Consider the following 14,503-nt stretch of genomic DNA (forward strand, 5'->3'; position numbering starts at 1 on the left):
CAATAACCTACCCTTCAATTATGGGCTGCTCATGTCTTTGTCAGTGGGCAAACTTACAAAATCAGCAAGGGATCAAATACTTATTTCCCCCACTGTATAATTCAGGTTCCTCTTTCCCACATGCATCACTTTGCACTTGCTCACATTAAACGTCATCTGCCATTTGGCTGCTCAGTCTCCCAGTCGTAAGGTCCTCTTGTAATTTTTCACAATCCTCTTGCGATTTACCTCACTAGTTTCTCCCATCGCTAGATCTACCTTATCTCTCCACCCCCCCCCCCCCCCCCCCCCACCCCCGGGTGTACCAGACATTGGGCCTTTTCTCAGCCCCCAGCAGCAATATTCATTCCCAGCCTGTGGCCTTTTCTGGAGCTTCCTGTATGACCCTTCCCACCCCTGCAGAAACAGAAAGTTGCATCAGAAGGTGGTCAAAGGGAAAGCACTAGAGCAGGTTGCAGGCAATAAAAGAGTATCATTGCTGGAGACAAAGAGAAGGCCTGATTTCAGGTATACCTGGGGAAGAGAGGGAATAGAGATGGGGAGAGCTAAGGAACTTCGGAAGGGATGGAAGGAAGAAATGCTTGAATGTGACTAGGAGGGCTGGAGGGAGACAAGAGGGAAAGATATGGAGAAGACTCTGCAGCATGATCATTCTATTTAATTGCGGCGTTTACAGTGATTAACATGTAGCCCTATGAATTGATATTGCCTATCATGTGCTTCTGAAATTTTGCATAGTAGACAGAGGATAGCATTTCTCATACTAATGTGGGTTCTTTTTTTCCCTTCTATTATCACTTTATAATTGTAGGTTGAAAACTCCACTATAAATTCCCAAAGTACTTCACTTATGAATCAGAATTCACAACTACTAATTCAACAATCTGGCTTGGAAAATGAAAATGAATCACTAATAAAAGAACGAGAGGAGCTGAAGTCAATGTATGATTTACTGGTTAAAGATCATGAAAAATTAGCACATGTTCATGAAAGGCAAGCTGCTGAGTATGAATCTCTTATTGCCAAGCATGGAAGCCTCAAGTCTGCACATAAGAACCTAGAGGTGGCACACAAAGATCTTGAAGATAGGTAAATGCTTAGAATGCTTTGTCTGTAAGGAAATTAAAAATCTGCAGTTCATATTTAGATCTCTGTTGAATTATTACAAATCATCTAGGACTAACGGAATACTTTCAACCGTAGGAAAAAAACAGAAAATATGTAAAATTGTTATATTTAATTTGTAAAATATATTCTCCGAGGACAAGCAGGCTGCTTGTTCTCACTGATGGGTGACGTCTGACGGCAGCCCCGGGATCAGAAGATCTTCCTAGCAACAAGTTTTGCTGGCCCTCGCACATGTGCACCGCGCATGCGCGACTGTCTTCCTGCCCGTAGCACGAGCGTGTCCCTCAGTCTTTTTCTTTCCGCGGCTCAGGACGGCTGTTTTCAGGTGTTCTGTGCCCCAGAAGAGACCCTCGCAGCGTTTTGCCGCGTTTTTTCGACGATTTTCGGCGTGTGTGTACGACTTTCGTCTGTTTCCTCTTCTCTTTAAAAAAAAAAAAAAAAGTTCCCTTATTTTCTTTACTTTTTTCCTGTAAGTTTTCTTTTTCTTGTCGTGTGCGGCCTATTTTGGCCGCCCGTTCGGGTTTTTCCCTTTTTTGGTATCTTCTTTGCCACCATCGTGAACTTTGACCTCGCCAGCATGATTTTTCCGCCCATGTTCTCGAAGCCTGCCAGCGGCTTCAAGAAGTGCATGCGGTGCAACCGGACCATCTCGTTGACTGATAGACACGTCTCGTGTCTTCAGGGTTTGGGAGTGGGTCATTGTCCCAACGCCTGCACGCTGTTTCTTCAGCTCAAAAAGAGGACCCAGGCGACAAGATCAGCTCAGTAGAACTTGTTGTTTGGAGCCGGGTCTGGTCCTTCGACGTTGACGGAGCCAGTGGTACCGAGGTCATCGACGGTATCGATGTCTGCATCAGAGGGTGTAGCGACGTCCGGAGTGCAGGTGATGGCTGTCCAGAGATCCCACGCTGGTAGTAGTGAGCTATCGAATGGGTCTCCACCTGCCTCGAGGGCTCCTGCGGTGCAGGCCCCCCGGGACCAACCACCTTCGGACCCGGCCCCGAGAAGACGTGTGGATTCCACGTCCTCCTCTTCGGTACCGGGAGGTACCGGTACCGTGCTTTGAGTGAAGGTGAAGAAGCATCGGCATCGGTCACCTTCCCGTCACAGTACCAAGAGCTCCGGGACGCCAAGGGAGCCGGCACCCGAGAAGCGTCAAAGCAGAGAGGACCGTTCACCCTCTATACAAGAGGTGTCGATGCGCTCTGCTCCGGACAGCCTGGTACCGCCTCTGTGCTCCAGAGAGGTTCTGGCATCGTCGCCAGTACCGGCCCCATTGCCTTGCTTGACAGCCACTCTAGACGAGTGCCTCGAGGCCATTCTTCCAGGGATTCTGGAAAGGCTGCTGCGTTCATCTGCTCCGGTTCCGGGGCTGCTTGCGCCCTCGGTACCGTCGAGAGATGCGGCGGCAGACTCCTCACCCGTTGTGCGGTCTGCGACGCCGGTGTCGCTTGCGGTATTGACGCCTGCTGCCACCCGAGTTGACTCTCCGCTAGACGTCGCTAGAGGAAGCTTTGTTGCCGCCGGCGTGGGAGTCTTCTTCTCGGCACCGCCATCGAGGACCTAGTTGAGACGGGCTCGGCGTTGAGATGGGCTCGGCTTCGGACTGAAGTTCGTGAACCTGTGTCCGATACCGAAGGTGAGGCCTCGTGGGAGGCAAAGGAAGACCCAAGATATTTCTCTGACGAGGAGTCTTGCGGTCTTCCTTCTGATCCCACTCCTTTTCCGGAGAGAAAGCTTTTTCTCCCCCTGAGAGTTTGTCTTTCTCATCATTTGTCCGGGAGATGTCTACAGCCATTCCCTTCCACATGGTTACTGAGGATGAGCCCAGGGCTGAGATGTTCGAGGTCCTGGACTATCCTTCGCCACCTAAGGAGTCGTCCACTGTTCCCCTTCATAATGTCCTGAAACAGTCATTGATGGTGAAATGGACGAAACCCTTAAGTAATCCTCACATTCCCAAGAAGATTGAGTCCCAGTATCGGATCCATGGGGACCCAGAGTTGATGACCCAGTTGCCTCATGACTCTGGTGTTGTGGATCTGGCTCTCAAGAAAGTCAAGAGTACTAGAGAGTACGCCTCGGCGCCACTGGGGCGGGACTCTAGGACTGTGGACTCTTTTGGAAGGAAGGCCTACCATTCTGCTATGCTCGTGTCCAAGATTCAATCCTACCAGCTCTACACGAGCATCCACTTGCGGAACAATGTGCGGCAGCTGACGGACTTGGTAGATAAGCTCCCATTGGAGCAGACCAAGCCGTTTCAGGAGGTGGTCAGGCACCTGAAGGCGTGTCGCAAATTCCTGTCCAGGGGTGCTTACGACACTTTCGATGTTGCATCCAGAGCCGATGCTCAGGGTATAGTGATGCGCAGACTCTTATGGCTGCGTGCTTCTGACCTGGAAAATAGAGTCCAGCAGCAGATAGCGGATGCCCCTTGCCAGGGGGATAATATTTTTGGCGAGAAGGTCAAATATGTGGTAGAGCAGCTCCACCAGTGGGACACCGCCTTCGACAAACTCTCCCACCGAGCACCTTCAGCATCTGCCTCGACAGGTAGACGTTTTTATGCGGACATGAGGACTGCTCCCTACGCTTATAATAAGTGCAGGTACACTCCATCTGCCCGCCAGCCTGTTCAGGCTAAGCCCCAGCGCGCTCGTTCTCGTCAACAGCGTGCTCCTCCTCAGGCCCCTGCAGCTCCCCAGCAAAAGCAAGGGACGGGCTTTTGACTGGCTCCAGGCGAGCATAGCCGAGATAAAAGTGCCGGTGCCGGACGATCTGCCGGTGGGAGGGAGGTTAAAGTTTTTTCACCAAAGGTGGCCTCTTGTAACCTCCGACCGGTGGGTTCTTTAAATAGTCCGGCTAGGATACTCCCTCAATTTGATCTCAAAACCTCCAAATTGTCCTCCGGGAGCTCAGTCCTTCAGCTTCCAGCACAAGCAGGCACTTGCAGAGGAACTCTCTGCCCTACTCAGCGTCAATGCGGTCGAGCCCGTGCCACCGGGGCAAGAAGGGCTAGGATGCTTACACTCACATTCCGATACTGCCAGCTCACAGGCAGTATCTTCGATTCCGTCTGGGAACACGGCACTTTCAGTACTGTGTGCTGCCCTTTGGTCTCGCCTCTGCGCCCGTAGTGTTCACAAAATGCCTGGCGGTTTTGGCAGCATCTCTGCACAGACTGGGAGTGCACGTGTTCCCTTATCTCGACGATTGGCTGGTGAAGAACACCTCGGAGGCAGGAGCTATACAGTCCATGCAGATGACTATTCACCTCCTGGAGCTACTAGGGTTTGTGATAAATTATCCAAAGTCCCACCTTCTTCCAGTTCAAAGACTCGAATTCATAGGGGCTCTGCTAGACTCCCAGACGGCTCATCCCTACCTTCCCGAGGCGAGGACAGACAATCTCCTGTCCCTTGTTTCCTGGGTACAAGCGTCTCAGCAGATCACAGCTCGGCAGATGTTGAGATTGCTCGGCCACATGATTTCCACAGTTCATGTTACTCCCATGGCCTGTCTTCACATGAGATCGGCTCAATGGACCCTAGCTTCCCAGTGGTATCAAGCTGCGGGGAATCTAGAGGACATGATCCAGCTGTTCACAGTTTTTCTTACATCCCTACATTGGTGGACAATTCGCTCCAATTTGACCGTGGGACGTCCCTTTCAAATTCCTCAGCGGCAAAAAGTGCTGACAACTGATGCTTCTGTCCTGGGGTGGGGAGCTCATGTCATGTCATGTTGGTCCCTCCAGGAAACAGGTATTCAGATCAACCTCCTGGAGTTGCGAGTGGTCTGGAACGCTCTAAAGGCTTTCAGAGATCGGCTGTCTCATCAAATTATTCAAATTCGGACCGACAATCAGGTTGCCATGTATTACATCAACAAGCAGGGGGGCACCGGATCTCACCCGCTGTGTCAGGAAGCCGTCAGGATGTGGCTCTGGGCTCGCCGTCACGGCATGTTTCTCCAAGCTACGTATCTGGCAGGCGTAAACAACAGTCTGGCCGACAGGTTGAGCAGGATAATGCAACCTCACGAGTGGTCTCTCAACTTGAGAGTAGTTCGCAAGATCTTTCAAGTGTGGGGCACCCCCTTGGTAGATCTTTTTGCCACTCAGGTCAACCACAAGGTCCCTCAGTTCTGTTCCAGACTTCAGGCCCATGGCAGACTAGCGTTGGATGCCTTTCTCCTTCATTGGGTGAAGGGCCTCCTGTATGTGTATCCTCCCATACCCTTGGTAGGGAAGACTTTGCTGAAACTCAAGCAGGACCGTGGAACCATGATTCTGATTGCACCCTTCTGGCCGCGTCAGATCTGGTTCCCTCTTCTTCGTTGTCCTCCGAAGAACCGTGGAGATTGGAGTGTTTTCCAACCCTCATCACTCAGAACAAAGGGGCGCTTGTGCATCCCAACCTCCGGTCCCTGGCTCTCACGGCCTGAATGTTGAGAGCGTATACTTTGCCTCTTTGGGTCTGTCGGAGGGTGTCTCCCGAGTCTTGCTTGCTTCCAGGAAAGATTCCACGAAGAGGTGTTTTTCTTTCAAATGGAAGAGGTTTACCGTCTGGTGTGTCAGCAAAGCCCTAGATCCTCGTTCTTGTCCTACACAGACCCTGCTTGAATACCGTCTGCACTTGTCCGAGTCTGGTCTCAAGTACAACTCTGTAAGGGTTCACCTTAGCACAATTAGTGCTTTTCATTATCGTGTAGAGGGTAAGCCGATCTCGGGACAGCCTTTAGTTGTTCGCTTCATGAGAGGTTTGCTTTTGTCAAAGCCCCCTGTCAAGCCTCCTACAGTGTCATGGGATCTCAATGTCGTTCTCACTCAGCTGATGAAACCTCCTTTTGAGCCACTGAACTCCTGCCATCTGAAGTACTTGACCTGGAAGGTCCTTTTCTTGGTGGCAGTCACTTCAGCTCGTAGAGTCAGTGAGCTTCAAGCCTTGGTAGCTCATGCTCCTTATACCAAATTTCATCATAACAGAGTAGTCCTCCGCACTCACCCTACGTTCTTGCCGAAGGTGGTGTCGGAGTTCCATCTAAACCAGTCAATTGTCTTGCCAACATTTTTTCCCAGACCTCATACTCGCCCTGCTGAACGTCAGTTGCACACATTGGATTGCAAGCGAGCATTGGCCTTCTACCTGGAGTGGACAAGCCCCTTCAGACAGTCCGCCCAAATGTTTGTTTCTTTTGATCCCAACAGAAGGGGAGTGGCTGTCGGGAAACGCACCATCTCAATTTGGCTAGCAGATTGCATTTCCTTCACTTACGCCCAAGCTGGGCTGACTCTTGAGGGTCATGTCACGGCTCATAGTGTTAGAGCCATGGCAGCGTCAGTGGCCCACTTGAAGTCAGCCACTATTGAAGAGATTTGCAAGGCTGCGACATGGTCTTCTGTCCACACATTTACATCTCATTACTGCCTACAGCAGGATACCCGACACGACAGTCGGTTCGGGCAGTCAGTGCTGCAGAATCTGTTTGGGGTTTAGAATCCAACTCCACCCCCCTAGGCCCATTTTTATTCTGTTCCAGGCTGCACTCTCAGTTAGTTGTTACTGTTAGGTGAATCTCGTTATGTTCTCGCCGTTGCGAGGCCCAATTGACCAATCTTTGTTGTTTTGAGTGAGCCTGGGGGCTAGGCATACCCCATCAGTGAGAACAAGCAGCCTGCTTGTCCTCAGAGAAAGCGAGGTTACTTACCTGTAGCAGGTATTCTCCGAGGACAGCAGGCTGATTGTTCTCACATACCTGCCCACCTCCCCTTTGGAGTTGTGTCTTCCCTTGTATTTTGCTTTCTATTTGACTGAGGGACACGCTCGCGCTACGGGCGGGAAGACGGTCGCTCATGCGCGGTGCGCATGTGCACGCGAGGGCTAGCAAAACTTGTTGCTAGGAAGATCTTCCAATCCTGGGGCTGCCGTCGGACGTCACCCATCACTGAGAACAATCAGCCTGCTGTCCTCGGAGAATACCTGCTACAGGCAAGTAACCTCGCTTTTCTCCGAGAACAAGCAGACTGTCATATTCTCACATGTGGGTGACTTTATTCGATGGAGCCTGGTATGGACACTGATTAGCTGTTCAGAACATAAAGACCAGATACTTAACATTAAAAGGTTTATTTACAGTACAGGTAATGCAATAATATAAAAGAGAGGCAGTTTTTAGGGATCTTACACAAGGGAAATCTGCTACAAGATTAGAAAGTCTGAATTATAAATTAGGCTGGATTAATGGTAACTCACTTTGATGGAGGCTGCTGGTTGGAGTGATGAAGGAGGTCCTTGCTGGAAAAGAAGTCTTTTTGTTGCAGAGTTGTTGCTGGAGCCTGCAGAAAGTCTTATCTTGGATGTGTTTGACGTCCAGCAAGGCCCAGGGATTCAGTGAAGGTGCAGATCAGGAAGCAGCAGAGAGGAAAGAGGCAGAGAGAGATCTCAGAACGTTCCAGGGTTTTTATATTTTCTTGTTGGACCATAGGCTGAAATCAGGAGGGGTGCACTCGATCCAATGAAAATTCAGGGGTAGTTGAAAACTGGTTCCATCTAGTTTTGAGATAGAGCATGGTAACTGGTCACATGTTTTTAATGACATAAGGATTTCTGTCTGGCCATCTGCTGGTAGATACACAGGTATTTGACAGGATTAAAGAGTCATTGTCTGGCGTTGGTGGGCTTCTTTTGTCAGATTAGGTGGAGTTTCGCTGTCTTTTGTTAACTCCAATCTCTGTGATTGCTGTCAATATGCAGATTTTTGTTCTTTTGAGATGTGGTGATTGACTGTAAGTATCTACCCGGCTAGCTTTTGTTATCAGTAGTTTCCAGGGGAAGGTGAAAATCAGACCAATTTATCTGATAGTCTTTGCAGCTGTATATTTTATATATATACTAGCCGTTAAGCCCGTAAAAACGGGCGAGTATTGCAGCCCTCCTCTCTCCCCTGGCCTCACCCCGTCCACCGATCCTCCCCCCCCCCCCCCCATATCCAGTGACCCTCCTCTTTCCCTTGGCCTCCCCCCTCCCCCCATGTCCAGCGACCCTCCTCTGTGCCCTGCTCTCACCCCAAGTCCAGCAACCATGGCCTCTCCCCCCTGCCCTCCCCCCATGTCCAGCTACCCTCATCGCCGCCGCTCCCTCCCCCCTCCGTGCCGGGCCCCCTGCACTGACCTGACAGCGCCTCTCACCTCCGTGTGAAAGCGCTACAGGCTCTGCTGCTGCCTGCAGCACTTCCACATGAAGGTGAGAGGCGCTGTCAGGTCAGTGCAGGGGGCCCGATACGGAGGGGGCGGGAGCGGCAGCGGGGATGGGGGGGAGGGTGGAGGTTGTTTCGCGTGATGTTCCTTTCCAGGTGGCAGTGGCGGCATCCGACAATTCAACTCTGTTTCCCTCTCTGTTCCGCCCTCTAACGTCTTGACACGAGGGCGGGACAGAGGGGGAAGTCTGTACTGCGCATTTGCAAGTGAGTACGGTCACTTGCCGTTTATGTTTGATACATTTGTCTCTGATTCTAGCAAAATTAACTCTGAAAATTCCTCATATCATGCTACATAGTGAGATCAAGAACTTTTTAGCAGTGTCCTACCATGCATGTGCTGGTGTCTTGATGAGCGAGCAAGGGTCCCTCAGTGTTTGTTTTTCCACAGAGCAGGAAGGCCGCATCTTCGTGGTTTCCTCACAATGCAATTTGTGTTTTTCTTCTTGTGCCTTTCTTATGCATCTTTAGTTTCCCTTTTAATTTCTTTTAGTTTTCGGCCCTTAAAGTTTCTTTTATTTTTCACTCTAGGCCCTTTTAGCCCGGAGCCATTACCCCAATTTGAATACTTCCCCTTTTTCTGGTTCAAGATTGAGGAGTTTAATTTGGCCACAATTATTTTCTCAATGTCTAGGAGGGTTCTAAATGTGTGCCCAGTGTTGATTTCCTTGATGAACCTGCACAACTGGTGCATCAGGTTCCTTAGACCTGACCATGAGTTTCAGATTTCCACTACATATTTCTGTGGTGAATTCTCTTGAGGTTACTGGTGGTTGGGCAGGCTTGGAAGAAGGGGTTGGAGGGTGGGTGGGGGGGAAAGAGAAGTGTGCAGGAGATCCTGTAATGACTATGTCATAACAAAACTCTGTAAGCTTCATTGAGCCTGCAAATAGGTGGGAAAATGTGGGATACAAATGCAATAAATAAGTAGAGTGTGGGAGGGCAGGGTGGTGGGAGGTTTGCCTCTGGTAGAGGGTATGGCTGCAGAAGTAACATTGGCGTTGTCCCCAGGGGTGGTGGCTAGGCTTCCCTGGTGTGTAGACTTTCCTCTCTCTATTTATTTATTTGTTGCATTTGTATCCCACATTTTCGCACCTATTTGCAGGCTCAATGTGGCTTACAATATTCCACCCTGGCTATTGATCAGCAGTTAGTTTAATGATTAGCATGTTTAAATTAACCTCCTGGAATGTGGGAGGCATTACCTTGCCAATCAAGATGACGCAAAATTCTGGCAGCCCTCCAGTTCAGTGGGGCTGATATAGCATGTCTTCAGGAGACCAACTCACTGATACAGAATGTCAAAAGCTACAGAGGTGTTAGGTGCAGAAGTGTTTTACACTTCCTTGGGTGCCAGGAGGGTGCTCTTTAGGAAATCTTTATCATATTCGGCCAAAGTGGTTCTTGCTGATGCCCAGGGGCATTACATATTTTTGCATTTATGGGTTCACTGCAGAGATTTCTACCTACTGGGGGTTTATGGGCTTACCCCCTACGTTAACACCTTTTACCTTGAGTTGCAACAGCATCTCATTGACTACTCTGACAAACAAGTGATTGTGGTTGGAGACATGAATCTGGTAATGGATCCTGCCATGGATAACAGGTCCCCGACAGGTTTCCAGTTCTGGGAGGGCTGGTTGGGGGGAAGGGTGCTGGCTTCTTTTGCCACGGCTCTAGATTTAATTGATACCTGGCATCTGCTCCATCCAAATGAGTACAACTGCACGCACAGATCCCGAACACATGACACAATCTCTCATCTTGATTACATTTTGGTAAAGCATGGCCTGTTTGCATCGGTCTGGTCTGCAGAGGTGAGTACTGAAGCTCTTTCTGACCATGCCATGGTACGGCTGGAGTTGGAGGCCCCCACTGATTACCAAGTGGTTCGCAGTTGGCATTTTGTCACTTAACTAATGCACAAGCCAGATTTCAAACAAATTTGCATGAGCGATGGGAGGACTTTCTTACACATAATTCCCAACACATAGATCAGGTGCAGTTATTTTGGGATACAGCAAAGGTAGTGCTCAGGGGGAATATTGCGTATAACATAGTAAATGACGTAACCTAGTAAATGACCTGTACTGTCCATCCAGTCTGCCCTACAAGATAAACTCATTTTACATGGTATGTGAATACTTTATATGTATACCTGAGTTTGATTTGTCCGTGCCTTTCTCAGGGCACAGACCGTAGAAGTCTGCCCAGTACTGTTCTTGTACTAAGTTCTGAAGCTGACATCGAAGCCCCTTAAAATTTAAACTCCAGCCCATCCCTATCTATTCTATCACGATCAGGGCGTAGACCGTAGAAGTCTTCCCAGCTTCCATTTGTTTCCAATTACCGGTGTCTCCACCCAATGTCCGCTAAGATTCCAAGGAACCATTCCTTCTATACAGGATTCCTTTGTGTTTATCCCACGCATGTTTGAATTCCATTACCGTTTTCATCTCCACCACCTCCCGCAGGAGGGCATTCCACATATCCACCACCCTCTCTGTGAAAAAATACTTCCTAACATTAGTTCTGAGTCTGCCCCCCTTCAACCTCAATTCATGTCCTCTAGTTCTACCACCTTCCCGTCTCCTTAAAAGGTTCGTTTGCAGATTAATACCTTTCAAATATTTGAACGTCTGAAATCCTAATTGTTACAGGATTATATTCTTCACCTTCATAAGCTTGTGGAGAATGTGCAGCAAAAAGAAACACTTTACAAATTTGTGCTGTGGCTTTATATTTCTCTTTCTCCTGGTGGGAACTGTCCTAAGTGTACCTTTGGAAATGGGAGCCTAGGACATATGTTTTGGCAGTGTCCATATGTGCACCAGTTTTGGCACACCTTGCTTAGGACACTACAGTACTGGTGGACTTGAACAGTTAACTTACAGCCCATCATTCTGTTTGGTCATTATGTGCTGAGTGATCCAGGTCCCCGGGGGGTTAAGGACTTTCTACATGTCACACTCCTATTTGTCATAAAATCTATCTTGCAATTTTGATGCAGGTAGATTCTCCCTCTATTCAACATTGGAGAGCTTTTCTGATTAAAGAATTGGAATATATGAGGGTGTCTGATATCAATAGCACTCAGGGTCAGGATTTTCTTGTTTCCTGGGAGCCCTTTTGGGCATGTGCTTATTGAACTTTCGTGTTTTATTTGTCCCTTTCTGCATGGTTTATCTATTGTTTTTATCTGGCCACCTCTGCCACTATCATGTTCACCTTCCTGGGAGAGGGGGAGGGTTTCCAGTTGCATATATACTGTTGGCATTGTGCTTTTGTTTTACTCTGTGTTCGTTAATAAAAAAGGTTGAAACATAAAAAGAGTTCCAGGGGTGATTCGAGAAATTACAAATCGGTGAGCCTGATGTCGGTCCCAGGCAAAATAGTGAGAATAAAATTATGGAACACATAGATAACATGGTTTAATGGGACAGAGAGTGGCACAGAGAGTGCCGTTCACCGCCGTTGTCTTGACTTTCTTTCATCTCAAGCTGTTCTTGACCCCTCCAATCTGGCTTGCGCCCTCTTCATTCAACTGAAACTGCACTTACAAAAGTTTCCAATGACCTGTTACTGGCCAAATCCAAAGGTCTCTATTCTATTCTCATCCTTCTCGATCTATCCGCCGCTTTTGACACTGTTGATCACAGCTTACTCCTTGATACTTTGCGTGCACTTGAATTCCAGGGCTCTGTTCTTTCCTGGTTCTCCTCCTACCTCTCGCTTCGAACTTTAGTGTACACTCTGGTGGATCCTCTTCCACTTCTATCCCATTACCAATCAGTGTACCTCAGGGTTCTGTTCTCGGTCCTCTCCTGTTCTCCATCTACACTTCTTCCCTTGGCTCTCTGATATCATCCCGTGGCGTTCAATACCATCTCTACGCTGACGACTCCCAGATCTACCTCTCTACCCCCGAAATCTCAACCAGCATCCAGACCAATGTATCAGCCTGCCTATCTGATATCGCTGCCTGGATGTCTCATCGTCGTCATCTGAAACTTAACATGGCCAAAACCGAACTTCTCATCTTTCCCCTAAACCCACCTCTCCTCTCCCCCCTTTCTCTATTTCTGTGGATGGCACTCTCATTCTCCCTGTCTCATCAGCTCGTAACCTTGGGGTCATCTTCGACTCCTCTCTCTCCTTCTCTGCTCACATTCAGCAGATTGCCAAAACCTGTCGTTTCTTTCTCTATAACATCAGCAAAATCCGTCCCTTCCTCTCTGAGCACTCTACCAGAACCCTTATCCACACTCTTATCACCTCTCGCCTAGATTATTGCAACCTGCTTCTCACCGGCCTCCCATTTAGCCATCTCTCTCCTCTTCAATCAGTCCAAAACTGTGCTGCGCAACTCATTTTCTGCCAGAGTCGCTAGGCTCACATTAGCCCTCTCCTCAAGTCACTTCACTGGCTCCCTATCCTTTTCCGCATTCAATTCAAACTTCTCTTACTGACCTATAAGTGCATTCACTCTACCGCTCCTCAGTACCTCTCCACTCTTGTCTCTCCCTACGCCTCCCCTCGGGTACTCCGTTCTGTGGATAAATCTCTCTTGTCTGTCCCCTTCTCCTCTACTGCTAATTCCAGACTCTGTTCCTTTTATCTTGCTGCACCTCACGCCTGGAATAGACTTCCCGAGCCTGTACGTCTAGCCCTGTCTTTGGCCGTTTTCAAATCCAGGCTAAAAGCCCACCTCTTTAACGCTGCTTTTGACTCCTAACCACTACTCACTTGCCCTGTACCCTTTTATCCCCACCTCTTTAATTCCCTTACCTCTTAGTTGTTCTGTCTGTTAGCCTGTCCTATTTAGATTGTGAGCTCTTTGAGCAGGGACTGTCTTTTAATGTATGGTGTACAGCGCTGCATATGCCTTGTAGCACTATAGAAGTGATAAGTAGTAGTAGTAGATACAGCTTTTGTAGTATCTGTTGTATCAAATCCGAAACGGACATCCAGAAAGACTGAATCACAGTGCATTCCTACCATTCCAAATTTCTCCTCCTCAGAAGGTGCTAACAACAGATGTATCCAATCTAGGATGGAGAGCTAATGTAGATGGTCTTCACACCCAGGGACTTGGTCTGCTCAAGAGAGAGATCTCCATATCAGTCTCCTTGAGCTCAGGGCCATTTGTAACACTCTAAAAGCTTTCAGAGATTGGCTTCAAAACCAAATTATTCTCATTCAAATGGACAGCCATGTTGCAATATTTTATATAAACAAGCAGGGGTCTATGGGATCTTACCCCTTGTGTCAGGAAGCAGTAGGCCCTCTTTCACAGGATGAACCTCCAAGCCACATACCTCCCAGGAAAGGACAACTGCCTGGCGGATAGACTGAGCAGGGTTTTGCAACCGCCAGATGTTTATTTATTTTTTTTAATGGCTGTTTACTAGATGTTTTCATGCTTTGTGTGTTTATTTTTTTGGTCCGTTTTCAAAAAAAAAAAAAAGTCCCAAGTGAAAAATGCACAAAATCAACTAGCATTCTTAGTAGACTGGCCACACAGACATCCCAGGAGAGTAGTGGGGCACCCTAGGGGGCACTGTAGTGGACTTAAAATAAATGCTATGAATCTTCTGAATGGGAAGCAATGGAGGCTGTGCTAGCAAAGATTGCAATAGTTGCCAATGTTCAAGAAATAATGTAAAGGTTATGTATGGGTGGTGACTCCTGAGAGGATCTGTCATTGGTATCTACAGGCCCCATTGGCTTGCTGGCATCTTTGTGGGAGCTGGGGGACACCAGGTCAAATATGGTGGACTTGTCCTAAAGCGAGAACATTTTGGAAAAGTGTACACTTCTAAGTGTGCTGGTTAACAGGACTGTCAATCCCCTGGGATCCAGGAATTTTTCTTTTTAAATAGAGCTATTCCAGGACTGACAAAAGTACAAACCAAATTAGCTCGCCATTGTCTTAATAGAGCAAAATTCATGCTAGCTGCTGATTGAAAGGCTGTGGGTGTTCCATCCATACAAGGTGAATTAAGTTACTCTGCATTGATTGTATGGAAAGCTAACAGCCATCAGACGAAACTCCCTGATGAAATGGGAAGCCTGATTTCTGTAAGCCTCTAGTTGTCAGGTTTATGCAGGGCTT

The 14,503-nt window shown here is 48.3% G+C and overlaps 1 protein-coding gene across 4 annotated transcripts in view; it reads left to right on the forward strand.

The window, feature by feature from the left end:
- CCDC88A (coiled-coil domain containing 88A) overlaps positions 1–14,503 on the forward strand; it is a 552,486-nt gene that overhangs the window by 378,082 nt on the left and 159,901 nt on the right. For all 4 annotated transcript variants that reach the window (XM_030196448.1, XM_030196447.1, XM_030196444.1 and 1 more), the window contains one exon: positions 812–1,089. In XM_030196448.1, the coding sequence (XP_030052308.1) occupies positions 812–1,089 (278 nt within the window). The remainder of the gene's footprint in view (positions 1–811; positions 1,090–14,503) is intronic.

This window comes from Microcaecilia unicolor, chromosome 3 (genome assembly GCF_901765095.1).
Source record: "Microcaecilia unicolor chromosome 3, aMicUni1.1, whole genome shotgun sequence".
Taxonomy (NCBI): Eukaryota; Metazoa; Chordata; class Amphibia; order Gymnophiona; family Siphonopidae; genus Microcaecilia; species Microcaecilia unicolor.